This window comes from Mesitornis unicolor, unplaced genomic scaffold, assembly GCF_000695765.1.
Source record: "Mesitornis unicolor isolate BGI_N332 unplaced genomic scaffold, ASM69576v1 scaffold39350, whole genome shotgun sequence".
Lineage (NCBI taxonomy): Eukaryota > Metazoa > Chordata > Aves > Mesitornithiformes > Mesitornithidae > Mesitornis > Mesitornis unicolor.
Window position 1 is genome coordinate 26,205 of NW_010158325.1, and position 13,304 is coordinate 39,508.

The 13,304-nt window shown below is 40.0% G+C and overlaps 1 protein-coding gene across 1 annotated transcript in view; it reads left to right on the forward strand.

Moving 5' to 3' along the window:
* The window catches only part of SOX5 (SRY (sex determining region Y)-box 5), a gene marked incomplete at its 5' end in the record, with an annotated part of 32,622 nt that extends 21,539 nt beyond the window's left edge, over positions 1 to 11,083 (forward strand). The window contains 3 exons of the mRNA XM_010183189.1: positions 774 to 947; positions 6,667 to 6,883; positions 10,234 to 11,083. Coding sequence (XP_010181491.1) covers positions 774 to 947; positions 6,667 to 6,883; positions 10,234 to 10,537 — 695 coding nt within the window. The remainder of the gene's footprint in view (positions 1 to 773; positions 948 to 6,666; positions 6,884 to 10,233) is intronic.
* Positions 11,084 to 13,304: the final 2,221 nt, after the last annotated feature.

Genomic DNA, 13,304 nt, shown 5'->3' on the forward strand with positions numbered 1-13,304 from the left:
ATGAAACAAGGCAAGAAAAAATGATTCATCGTGTGGTGTTTTAAGTCTGGAGATTATTTTTTGCCTTCTCTTCTGTACACTGCACTTCTCAAGACTGAACCAAAAATTTTTTTCTGATGGTGGAAGGGAATAAAGGAGGCAAATAGATGTGGGATAAATGAAATCACACAGTGAGTCCATGAATTGTAGACCTGATCATCCATAGCTGATATGCGCTCTGCCTCTGGAGGAACTTTCTTAGTTTGATGAAGTGAGCGTAATATTAATTTCTTTCTCTGCTATTGCTTACGCACAAGAGCAGGCAGATGTGTAAATGTTCATTTGCTAGAGAATTGCTAAAGGAGAAACATCTGATATTGCCATGTATCACTACCTTCCCATCTCAAAAAAGTTAGAAGGTAGTTAATTTAGTATGACCACCATTCAGTAAACAGGAAAGTAAAAAGAAAATCTGCATTGATAAGTGTTGGTTTTATGTTATTAAAGAGTAAAAGATGGTTTAGAAAAGCTGTTTAATGCCTTGTGTTGAAAAAAAAACAATTGAAACTCTTCATCAAGTCTGTACTTTGTGATACTGAATCAATAGAATAAATAAAAACTAGACAATATACAATATATGGTATTTTCTACTGCTTCAAATAAAAAGAATAAACACCATTAACCTTTTGTGAACACTGTCTCAGTGAATATGCAGCACCTGATATCAGTTACTGCTGGCAGAGGAAGCTACGTAATTAAATATAAGCTGAAAATGTTTTTCTCTTTCTTTTTAGGAAGTGCGGGAGTTTCAGAGTCTAGAATTTATCGGGAATCCAGAGGGCGTGGTAGCAATGAGCCCCATATCAAGCGCCCAATGAATGCATTCATGGTGTGGGCTAAAGATGAGCGGAGGAAGATCCTTCAAGCCTTCCCTGACATGCACAACTCCAATATCAGCAAGATACTAGGTAAGAATGATAAAGCACTGTTCTTTTAGTAGCAAAACTCAAAAAACTTTTGACTGAATAGAGCAGAGCACCTGCCATGACAGAATTACTGGTTCTAGGATGTCTGTTTTGCTACTTAAAGACTGCAGCAAGGACAGCAGTGATGCGAGCTTTCACCATACTGCCCAGCAGTATACATTAGCCATAACCTGAAATGTTCTTGTGTCTTCGTAGTTACTGAGATTTTGGTGGTAGTTTTGGTGTGAAAACAGGCAAAAATAGACAAAATAGACGAAAACAGTTCATTTCATTAGGCTGCTGAACAGGCATAAAATGACTGCTATCATTTATTTGCCTACATATTTCATCTAACTCAATTCTGTGAGACAACATACTACAGTATTTGATTTGTGCCATAGCACTTTCTGTTCAAATCCATGGCTATAGGGATAAGATCCTAAAATACATCCCTTTATTTTATACACAGACAGTTTTAAAGGATTTTTATTATGTTCCTGTTATATTAAATTTCCCTTTAGTACATGATCTCTATTACAATCTGCTTTTATTCTAAATATTCTAAAAATAATCCTGAAACAAAAAAAAGAAACATCAGAACTAATTTCCATATCCTCTACTCTCCACATCCCAAGCAATATTTGTTATGAACATCATCTACTGAATTTCATGCCATAGTCTTCCAACTTTTCACTGTTTTCTCGATTTCCCAGGACCATGTTCTGTCCTAAGTTACTCCTCTGTGACATGCTGAATCATACAGAAGGTGAATAAGGAGGGTCTCTGAGGCCAGTGAATTACCGTTCTGCAGAAAAAAAAAAAATGTGACCAAACTGGAGATGTTGTGTTTCTACTGATAAAGACTGTGCTACAGGACCTAAACGTCCCTCAGGCCAGTGGATTCCTTAAGCAAGGAACATCTTTACCTGGGCTGCAGGTCTCATTGGTTTTGTAGACAACTCGAGAGATGTAGCGCAATTGTAATGGCAGCATTAACCAGCTGCAGGGCTGGTAAAGATGCTGAGTTGGGACTGATCAGAGGTTTGAATTTTAGCTTGATCAGTGGGATTATGTTAGTTAGCAGGGGGCAAGTGGAAATGAGATAAATTGGTCAGAGAGGCAGAATGTATTGGCTGTGGATGGCAGATGTGATGATATTAACCCATGACTAAAAGGGTGGTACGAGATTATTAGATTATTTATGAGAACAGGATTGGAAGGCTAAATTGGTTATGTTGATGGTAAAATTACCTTATACTGGTTAAAAGGGATTATAATGGTCAGAGGTGTATGATGTGATTAGACTGAGGACAGGGCAGTAATAGTTTTGGTCTGTTTCTAAATTGAGGGTAGACCTGGTTAAACCTGTTTTTAAATAATCGGCTTCAGAAATCTACGAGATTATTCTGAATGGCCCTTTTCATATAGAAAGTACAAAAAGAGCTTGATGTTTTCCCTCTTAACTGATTGTTTTGGATAACAACCTCCGACAGCACGCTGCTAATTCATCCTGCTTAAAACAGGCGCTTGAGCTAGGCTGACATTTTACGCAGTCTCTGGGGATCCTGGTTGACATTTTAAAAGGCTTCTAAGCATTTTATAATACCCAAAAATCTGGTTTTAATAAGGCATTCTGCTGAAATTGTTAACATAAGGAATCACCTTTTACTGTTTGGCGCTAGATCAGGGAGATATGGGGACATCTTTTTCTGATTAGATATACAGTAGTTGGAGTAAAATGTGCAAATTCATTACAGATCCTGTTGAGGTGACAGACAGTATAGCTGACTCCAAACTCTTTCTGTTTGGCTGCCAGATATGGGGAAAAGCAAGGTCTGAAGCAGTAAGAGATGATGTTTCTGTTTCTTCCCAGCCTCACATTTAATTTTCCTATTCTACCTGTGCAATGGAGAGGGATGTCCTGACATCTCTCTTGACAGAAACGTTACAAAGGTCTTCCCTCAATTGCAAAAGGCCAGGCTTTTGAAGTCAGCAGGGAGCTCGCTGTTAACTGGCGTAGGGTGAGCAACTAGAAGCTTACAGTTCCACTGGGTATTAGGGGCTCTTTATTAGAAAGCCACAGTTTTTCCTTACCGTTTTTTTTAGCAGCACTGCTACACATAGAGGTCAGAGTACTCGTTGTCACAGAGAGTAGCTTAGATGGAGCTGTCGCCAATCGAGGGTCATTTTTATAGTAAAATGAGAGGTGCCCTTCCCAGCACTAGAGTAGTCTAGATTATGTGTGACACTGTGGTATTATGTTTTGAGCATAAAAATTAGATGCATGGATTTGTCACTAAATTCATCTGTGCATACGTTTGTCATCCATCTGTTCATTGCAACTGAAACTTGTGGATAATGTTGTTGGTTTTTTTTTAGTAAATGTTAAAAAAGTGCTAAAATTGGTCTGCTGGACCCTATCAATTTAATAATGCATTGTTTAGATATTTTTGTAAATAATTAATTTCACTGAGAAATTTACATAAAAAGATTAAGAAAAGAAGAAGTTAGATACTGCCTCCAGAAATTATCTTGTGGATTTGTAAGTGTGTGAATACAAACCTGTGCACATACCTATACATTATACAAGTGTTTGTGTATGTGAGGTTATTTTTTAAATGTAAAATCAGCCTGATTCAGATACTCAGACTGAAAAATGTCAGTCAAATGGACTAAAAGTTAGGCAATATTACAAACAGCTGAAAATTCTTGTCGGAGAAACTTGTTTTAAAATCAGCATCAAGCAGAGGTCCTAACCCCATCTAGCGCGTGCGTGTGTGCACCTGAGCACAAGTGCCGGGACACACATGGGGGCCCCTCATTTCTGCCCTGGACTCAAATAGCTGTGTTCACAGTCACTGTGTGAACACAGCTCTAACTGCCCTAGCTCACTTTGGGGGCTGGAGCCATGTTTGGTGCTGAAAAGTCTTATAATTTCCTCCTTTATTTGCCAGCCACCGCATCAGGGAGAACTGTGCAGGAATCCTGCTTGACATTATGTATGCACCCAGGGAGGGGTTCTTGTTTTCATAGTCAAGGAGACTTGACCCACTCAAAGCTTTCTAACACAGATGGTGAGCAGGAAGCTCACCCAGGAGTGTAAAATCTTCCCTTAAAAAGAAGATTTTTCAAGATTCTTTAATCATACCTTGTTTGGGCTTCAGCTTGGCACTGTGCATAGGTACCCATGCCTGCCTCTATGTGTTTATAGACATGTAAAACAATGGCAGATAAAGCTAGTACAAATATATTTTGTCCAAACATAGGGTAGTTTTAAACAGCTCCGGTATGTTGATTGATGATACTTATTCATAGCTTAGCTTGCCTGTGGGTGCAGATTCAAAGATCAGAATCATATATTCTTGAAACTTTCAAAATTTCAGGTTAAGTCCAATCAGAAAGCTGGTTGAATTTTGTGTATTACTAAGAAAATATGTGAAAATGAGACAATGTAAAAAACAAGGTTTTATTATCAGAAAATGTGCCCTTTTTCAAAAGTTATTTTGACAGCATAGTTTGTTTAATTATTTATGATACTTCAAAACATACTAGTAAATTATATCTAGTATATTTTGTAAAAACAGTGAAGTCATAGTAAGAGGAGGTATCACTGCAGAAGGCAGCTATTAAAAATTTGCTAGAAAGAGAGGTGAGACTGCCAGGATTTTTGTTGTATTGAGTTTGCAGCTTAGGAAGGAAAAACATAACAAACGACATTTATGTATAAATATTGTATGTGTAACTGTATATACAAATATTATGCAGGAAAATTTCAGTTTTTATGGCCCTGATCCTGCAAAGACTTATGTGTTTGCCTAACTTCACCCACTATCTACAGATCTTTTCACATGAGGAGGTAGGAATCCTGTCCAACACGGGCCCTATCTATGTTTCTATCTTACGCAGCATTAGTAGGTGTTAGGTGTTTTGGTGTTCTTCACATGTTTATCACTGTGTCATTTAGTCCTGCCACAGATCCCCATGCATCCACTCTACCTCTGTGTGACGTACAAAGTGCCATGCAGGAGTTTTAGTCCAAATCATAGAAATCATCTAGTCATGCTAATAGGGTGCTGCACCTAAGCTAATAACCATATAATTCAACTGTCTCCCATTCCAGAACTAGCTGAAGGATCTCTGCATGTTACCTGTTGTAAACATCTTGAGAAACTATGTTTTTGACTCCAAAGTCATGTTTGCTAAGAAAGGGATGTCTCTTTGTTGCTCCTCTACAAAACTAAGATACAATTATTTATGAATTGGTTATCCCTAGGTGCGAGGTGAGCCTGTACCAGCCTGTTAGCCCTTCGCTCCAGAAGCCCAAACTGCAGCTTGGAATAAAGGTTTGAAGAGCAATGGGAAAAATGGTGTCAGTAGTCAGAAGAAGCCTTTCTTGAGGGAACCAAACCGTTTTGTTTCCTGGGAAGGGCTAACTGTGCTCTCTCTGTTGTGAGTCTTAGGGGCACAGTGAGCTAAGACCAGCCTGAGTAATAGCATGAGCTAAGTACAGTATAAGTAACCATAAAAAATGAAGAACAAGAGGAAGTCAAGTATGACATAATGACATTATGAACCCATTAAATTGAGAAACTATTCAAACTTTTTTTCCAGTGGGAAAACTGACTATTTTCCAATAACGTTTTCCTTCTAGGCCCCGTGTTTCACAGCTTGGACCATTCGTGTTATTTGAAATGTTATTTGAAATCTTACCCTGAAGCACTTATGTAGTTCATGGAAAAATAAAATAGGATAACTGATTCAAGAAATTTTATTTTCTGCTCACATGTTATGTCCTTTAAGAAATACTAGTTTATAAATTTAAAGAGGTATATGAAAACAATTGTAAAGTCTCCATTATTTCCCTAGCTCAAATATGCACACCAGCATAGAGCGTGAGAAACAAGGCTGCCAGCAGTGAAGCCATAGTACAGGTCTGTGGAGAGATGTGCCAGTATCCCAGTGCTCTTCCCTTTATGACAAATACTAAATTCTTTAAGTTGGAGCTGGACTTGATCTTGGAGTTAAAACCCCACTGAGACATATGGGATAGTTTATAGCTTTTAGAGGCATTGCTTCAGGGCCTTTGCAGGCTCCTGTACCCAGCAGCATTTACGATCAGTTCATATTCTGCTTCTCACAAACCTGGAAGCCAGAAAGATATGGTATTTGTCATGAAAGACTAAGCTGTAGACACGTGCGTGTCCAGCATTTACGGCTTGATCCAGCCATGGTGGAGCACAGCAACTGAATCGCAGCACATGGGAGTGGTGCCTCCTCTAGAACAGGTGGTGAAAACAGGCCCATGGCCAAAGGAAAGTGAGGTGGATGTAGCAGAGCAAACTCCATGTATCTAAGGGCTCTTTGGCCATTTCACTAAAATACAGTGCCTCTTTTTCTAAAACAGAGTGTCAGGGATTGTTTACCAGGATTACCAGGATAATGGTTTTACTTCCCACCTGAAAGACATTATAATGTTGATAAGTTTCAGTAAAATATTTAGTCAAAACTTCCAGTATCATCTCTCACTGCCTCTTGGTCATGCCCAAGAGGTTTACCCGTCAAATACAAACAAGACCTGACCCCTGTCTGGAAGCTCTGACAGATTCCCAGCCCAAAGCGATATGACTGTAGGTGTCTTGTTCTGGGTGACCTACTTGTTTCTGTGCCCTTCAGTGTTTGTGGAAGAGTAGAATCTCATTTCTTTTTTTTTTTTTTGTGACAGGATCTCGCTGGAAAGCTATGACAAACCTAGAGAAGCAGCCATACTATGAGGAGCAGGCCCGACTCAGCAAACAGCACCTGGAGAAATACCCAGACTACAAATACAAGCCAAGGCCAAAGCGTACCTGCCTTGTAGATGGCAAAAAATTACGCATTGGCGAGTACAAGGCTATCATGCGCAACAGACGCCAGGAGATGAGGCAGTATTTTAATGTTGGGTATGGGACCTTTAAAAACTACCACTCATTTCAGAAAAAAAAAAAAAAATTCAGGGGGAATTCTTAATTCAGTGTGGTAAATTTTACATTTTATTGGCAAGAATATTATATATTGCTGACAGAATATGAAGCTTATACTTTAAAAAAGTGTGTTCCAGGAGGAAGTTAGGCAGTTAGGGATTTTTCTGTTGGCTCTGCAGTATACTTAATCTTACAGCTTCAGCCAACTATCTCATTTCCACTCTGATCATGCAAAAGGAAAAAAAAAAGCTTAAGATTTTTCCAATGAAACCTAAGTCTTCTAATAAAGTCTTATAAGTATTACTTTATGATGAAGCCTCAGAGAGCCTATCTGAATTAATCTATGGTAATGCCTCTTGATCCAAAAGTCAAAAATACAAGTTTGCATTCAGTATGATCTGTGGCAAGTGGTCTGCAAAATGACTGCTGAACATGCTGAACTTGAGCTGGAATACGGACTTGGCTCGGTTAATTCATATCAGGCATGAAGTTGTCTGCATTGTTCATCGTGACGGCATTTGATGTAGTAGAGAGTGTCTTCCAGTACAGTAAGCTAAATGCTTTGTGTTTAGCATAAATTTCAAGCAGACTGGTTCTGATAAAACAGCTAATAGATCAGCTTTGCATGATTAGATTAATATCTGCCTAGAAAACTAGCATGTATTTTCCTTCTGCAAAGACTCTTTGGTTTTGGTTACAGCAGATGAAAAGAATCGGAAGTAATCAAATATTCTGCAATATTTCTGTATTCACTCCAGAAAACTAAAACGTGCGCACACACAAAAAAATCAAAACCAGCAAAAGGAACAACCCTCAGTAATGATGGAATTTGTGTTCTGTTTCATCTGATTTTGGAATAATTTTCATATTAACCGAGTTGCACATCTCTCTAGTTAGCGGCTAGAAGTAGCAATAAAGGAGAGAATATCTGTCCAGCAACTGTTAAGTGTCATCAGACTGTGTTTTAAAGCGCTACAGTGTGCACTGTTATAATAAGCCGCTCAGCAGAGAAATTTGAGCTGCTTAACCCTGTGGTGCTGGCAGGTCCAGTGATCCCAATGGTAAGCACTGAAACAAACACAGGGAATTCAGCCAACATTTGGCATCAAGAGATTAAAAAAAGAGGAGGGGGGCTTTCTGGAAAAAGAATAGGTGGCAACAGAGCCCCCAAAACACTGCTTATCTGGTTAACATGCATGCTTCATCATGGGAAAAAAAACTAACCTTGTAACATTCTGCATATTATTTAAGCTTTGCAAACAAGGCTGACATTGAAATCAAGACATTGCTGGAAATAATTTGCACTGTGCCATTAAAGCACAGAACCTGGGGTGAAATCTTTATAGAAGTTACTGACTAAGTGGCCAATGGCTGCAGTGGGGTCAGTGTTTGATGCTGACAGTCACAGCACTACAGTTGCATTCCTGGTTTTGGTTCTCCATCTGCTGCATCATCCAATATGGGTCATTTAGGGCTACACTTCTAAACACCAGTCCAGCTCCTGCCCAGGCACCGAAATGAGTGACTGGGTTTACAAGAGCAGTGGCTATGCCAGCTGCTGGGATGTGCTGAAAGCCAGTCTGAAGACATCACAATGGGAAGAGTGGGCATTTTTTGCAACTCAGACTTAATGCTTCCCTGACTCAGTGTCCTCGTGTTCAATGGCAGTGTGGGAAGCTCACCTCACTGGCTTGCTGAGACCCATGGTACGTTCATATCTGAGGACTGCTTTCAGGTCCTTTGGAGTGGACATCCTATAGAAGTGGAAAAATACTATTCTTAAATTATTTAATATTTGAAAAGCACTCTGAAAAGCACCATTTAAGTGCGAAGTGTTCATATTGTTAAATATTAAAAGCAATTTAAGTGTGCTGAATCTTGTTACAGAAATGCTGACTTCAGAAAACAAAAGACTTCCTATTGAATTCAGAATAAAATGCAAATTAGATCCACTCTCTACTTTAAGAGCTATATCTTCAGCTGTGCCAACTTCTGCTTGTTTCAGAAATGTGAAAATAGGACTGTGCGGAGGGAGGCCTCACTCAAATAGCAGGCAGGAAGTATCTGGAAATGCAGCAAGCAATTCCAAACAAATGTAAAGCTGTTTGGCAGAGGAAAGTCTTTCAGGATCACTGTACTGTGCAAGGCTTACTGTGCAGCTAGGGCACAGGCAGGCACAGGAACAGGGGAGGGTTTCAGTCTTAATTAAGAATGTTCATCTCAAGAGATTCTGCCCTGTCTCCTGTGGCAAGGCTTTTCAGCGCAGATGGACACACCGCTGATGACATTACAATGTGCAGCATGTACTGAAGAGTATTACTGCAATGGAATTACTTCATGCAACAGGGAAACAAAAGGAGCATGAATTTTAAACCTCTAGGCTTGTTGGGACCCTGAAGCTTCTCAGGGAAACAAACACTGGTATAACACAGCTAGTGTTCTTGATGCAAAGGGAATTTCTATGGCCTGGAATAATTCTTCTTTCATTACTGCAGACAGGTTTCCAAGGCTTAGGCACTGTATAAAGGCATCCTGTAGAGGATTTTCTCAAATGCTCATGTTGCTTGCCTGTTTTTTATTTATTTTTAAATAATGTATGTTTCCATTTTTAAGTCTGCCTTTTCCTAACTTTATTCACCTTCCTTCAAAGGTTCTGCTTTTCGCAAGTGCCACTCACTGTGGAAACCTATCACCTTCCAGTGGGAGGCCCTTAGTTATCATCCTATAAACCCATGTTGGTCCCAGAAAGCCCACTGTTCCTCCCCCGAATAATGGCCAAGTCTCTGAGTGAACGTGGAGTAAATATTGCCTCCTCAAAGAGACCTGCCTTGCTATTTGCTCCCCATTCCCCATGCAAACTTACCTGGGCTTCACCACATCTCTCCTGTTGGCAAGGTGTTACTTTCATGTCTAGTCCTGCCAGCAGCTTGGATTATTTAAAAGCAAGATTTTTTCAAAGTACATGTTTTTTAAGTTGGACCGCAATTGAAAGGATGTTTATTTTTGGCTGGCAGCTCAGGGGATGCAGTTTCCCCAGTGAGGAAGTTTGCATCCCAGGCAGGCAAGCTGAAGCTCTGTTGTTCAGGTGTGGCAAGAGATGTTTACAGAGGTGGGGTTTCATTATCAGTGGTTCGGGCTTGATGTTTATTTCAAGAGCATCAGTTAGTGAGTCTGGACTATTATTAGAAGGGTTGTCTTGCATGGGCCATCCAGGAGCTTCCTCTGCATGCACAAGAGCACATGCTATGGGTTTGCAAAGTGCTGTTGTACTTGCCCTCCCTTTACTCCCTCCAGTATTCAAATGTCCTTTTACTTTTTCTCCATGGCAGGCAACAAGCACAGATTCCCATTGCCACCGCGGGCGTAGTTTACCCAGGAGCCATTGCCATGGCAGGAAAGCCTTCCCCACATCTGCCCTCTGAGCACTCGAGCGTCTCCAGCAGCCCAGAGCCCGGGATGCCTGTCATCCAGAGCACTTACGGCATCAAAAGCGACGAGCCTCATATCAAGGAAGAGATGCAGACCGATGACGTCAATGGAGAAATCTACGATGAATACGATGAGGAAGAGGATGACCCCGATGCAGACTATGGCAGTGACAGTGAAAATCACATTGCGGGGCAAGCCAACTGATCAGGGTCCAAATATCTCGTGACCTACAGGACTTCAAGGAGAAATGAAAAAATAAATAAAGCCCCATCTGGTTTATCCTTGCCAGTGGCCAAGCACATTAACTTTCTCATACACTGACTGTTACTTTAACTGTTAGTCTTAAATAGTTGGGACATCAGCTGACTAATCGACATCAGCCTGCATCAGAAGAAAAAAGGCTCAGAAGAAAGGAAACAAAGACAATGACGACAACAACAACAGAATGATATAAGCTATGGGTAAAATAATGCCAGTAATTCAGCTGCTATACCCAAGCACTGAAGTCTTACCCGTCGACCTTTTATTATTATTATTTTTTTTTCAAATAAACTTTATGGCTGTTTGTTCTACAATGTTCTAGAAATTCTCACTCAGGTACACAGTGCCAACAAGTGGCTTGTGAATGTGTTTTGTTGTTTTGTGCTACAGTTTAAAGAGAAATAATTTTTTTTTGGTAATGCACCTGACAGGAAAGAAAAAAGATAAAATTCCTTTTGCTCCCTCTGTCTCCTCCTCCTCCTCCTCCTCAGAGGTCAGAGTGTGTGTGTATGCGTGTGTGCCTGTGCGCGTGGCTGGCAAGGAAGGAAGTGGGGAGTCTGTTTCTGTTAACCCCAACAAGCAATTACTTCCTTTCAAGAGAGGACTTCTCTTCATCAGTTGCACACCATACTGAGTCTTTGAGCAAGTGCCAAATGTGTACTAAAGCGCTGAACTAGTCCAATTTGCATTTTTGTTTGTTTGGTCTCTTCTTCTTTTGTTTTTCTTTTACTTTTCTTTTGCTTCCTGCTCTGTCTTAGGTTAGGACAGTGTTTTATCTCAGACAATCCCTTGAAGAACCTGATATACCAGCAGCTGGTGAGATTAGACTTATATTTTTGGTTTTGGTTTTGCTTTTTAAAGGAAACTGTAGGTGCCGTTCTCAGGTGAAAAAAGAGAGAGAGACATAAGAAATTTAGAGAAAAAATATTTTATGGTCTTGGATTTTCATGTGTGCGTGTTTATGGTACTAATAAGAATAATATTGGACTATTGTGAGCAAAAGCATGTTCCAGAATGAAGTCCCGCACCCTCCAAATAACTTGGTCTGTAAGGAGCCTTTGCTTTTAATTTACACTTCAAGTGGCAGCATATACAACATAAAAAAGGCTTGTCCAAAATGTGATTTGTTCTGCACATGACAGGGCAACGAGAAATGTTACCTCCTTGCTGAGCATAATCAGGTTACCATGATGTCCCGTTTTGATGAACTCAAAACCTTCAAGGTGGCTGAATACTGATCTCTGATTCAAAAAGTTACTTTTTTAAACTGACAAAAAATGTCTTTTGCACTTGCAGAAATCCATTTTTATCAGTGGGCTGTTTGTGTCGGAAGGAAGACTAATAGCTATGAAGAGATTTCCATATTCGAAGTAGGCATGCAAGAACCTGAAACTTTGCGGTGTTGAGTTTCCTTGGCTGCTGCCTCTCACAAGTCAAAAATGGTTCTCCTGGGCTAAAATATTTTCAGCATTGTTCTAGAGCCCTTAGATATGTTGCTTGGGCAGCTTTGCCTTCCTTGGGCAACAGCAACCAGATGAGGAGAGTGGATTTATACATCTGTAATCCTAAGCCGAAGTTAAGCCTTTTTTATTTCAAATAAGGTAACTGAATGTTACGCTTTATTTCAGAAAAAAAGATTGTAAATGCAAGTGAATCAGAGTCTCTTTTCATCTCCACACTCTGATCTTCGTATAGAAGGAAAGGACCTTGGTTCGTATAGCAAGACAGAAGCGATAGATCTAAACAAGCCAAAAAGGCTACCCCTCACTTCAAACAGCAGCTATCCAGGAGTTCTTCTCTGTCCATTCAAGGAATGTGTTAGGATTGTACTGAGGCAAAAGCCTTCCTCTGAGTTGGTTTGCTAACTGAGGATGCCACCTTTATATTCATGTTTCTTCTTGGTAAATTCCTACTCCTAGGGAGAGACTTACTGCTATTGTTGTCACTTTTAACTTGTTAAAATAACCCTGTGCATTTTCGAGCCAGTGAGATGAGAGCCCAAGCATTCACCAGAGCCTTGATCTTCTATACTTGGCAAGATTGGTTTTTGCAAATGGTCCCTTAATCAGGCAAATTTAGCCCTTGATGCAAACATCCATATAAGTCAGGTGGTGCAGGATGAAAGGGGCAGGCAGGAGGAGAGACTGGGAAGGAGGACATGGTGGGTCTTGTCTTTGCCTCTTGAAATCCCACTTGAAGTGTAAGTTGACCTCTGCAGACCTTGTGAATAGCAAACAAGCAAATGCAGTTGAAGACTTAGGACAATACTCCAACGAGCGGTTTGGACATGTGATAGTTTTACCCTGCAACATCTGTTTTCTTTTTCTCCTGTTTTCCCTTTTGTGATTTCCACCTCTGCCTCAAAACAAATCTTTTCTATTTTCTCTCTCTCAGAAGATTTGCTCTGAAGTTATGCTTGGAGTAGCTGATCATATCCTCCATGTCAGAGAGGGTTCTTTTTGTTTGTATTTTACGACTCTATTGGGTTGGGTTTTTTTTCAGTTGAACTGCCTCTTCTTGCTAGTGTTGTAATGGTAATTATAATAATAATGGTCAGCTGTTCCCAGATTAGTAAATTATGTATAATTTATTTTATCCCCCCCCTTTTTTAACTTTATTTTATTCTGTTCTAATTTGGCAGTGCAGCAAATGAAGCTGTTAGGCTATTTAAAATGGATACCCCTCCCCACCTTGCCTTTTTATATATATA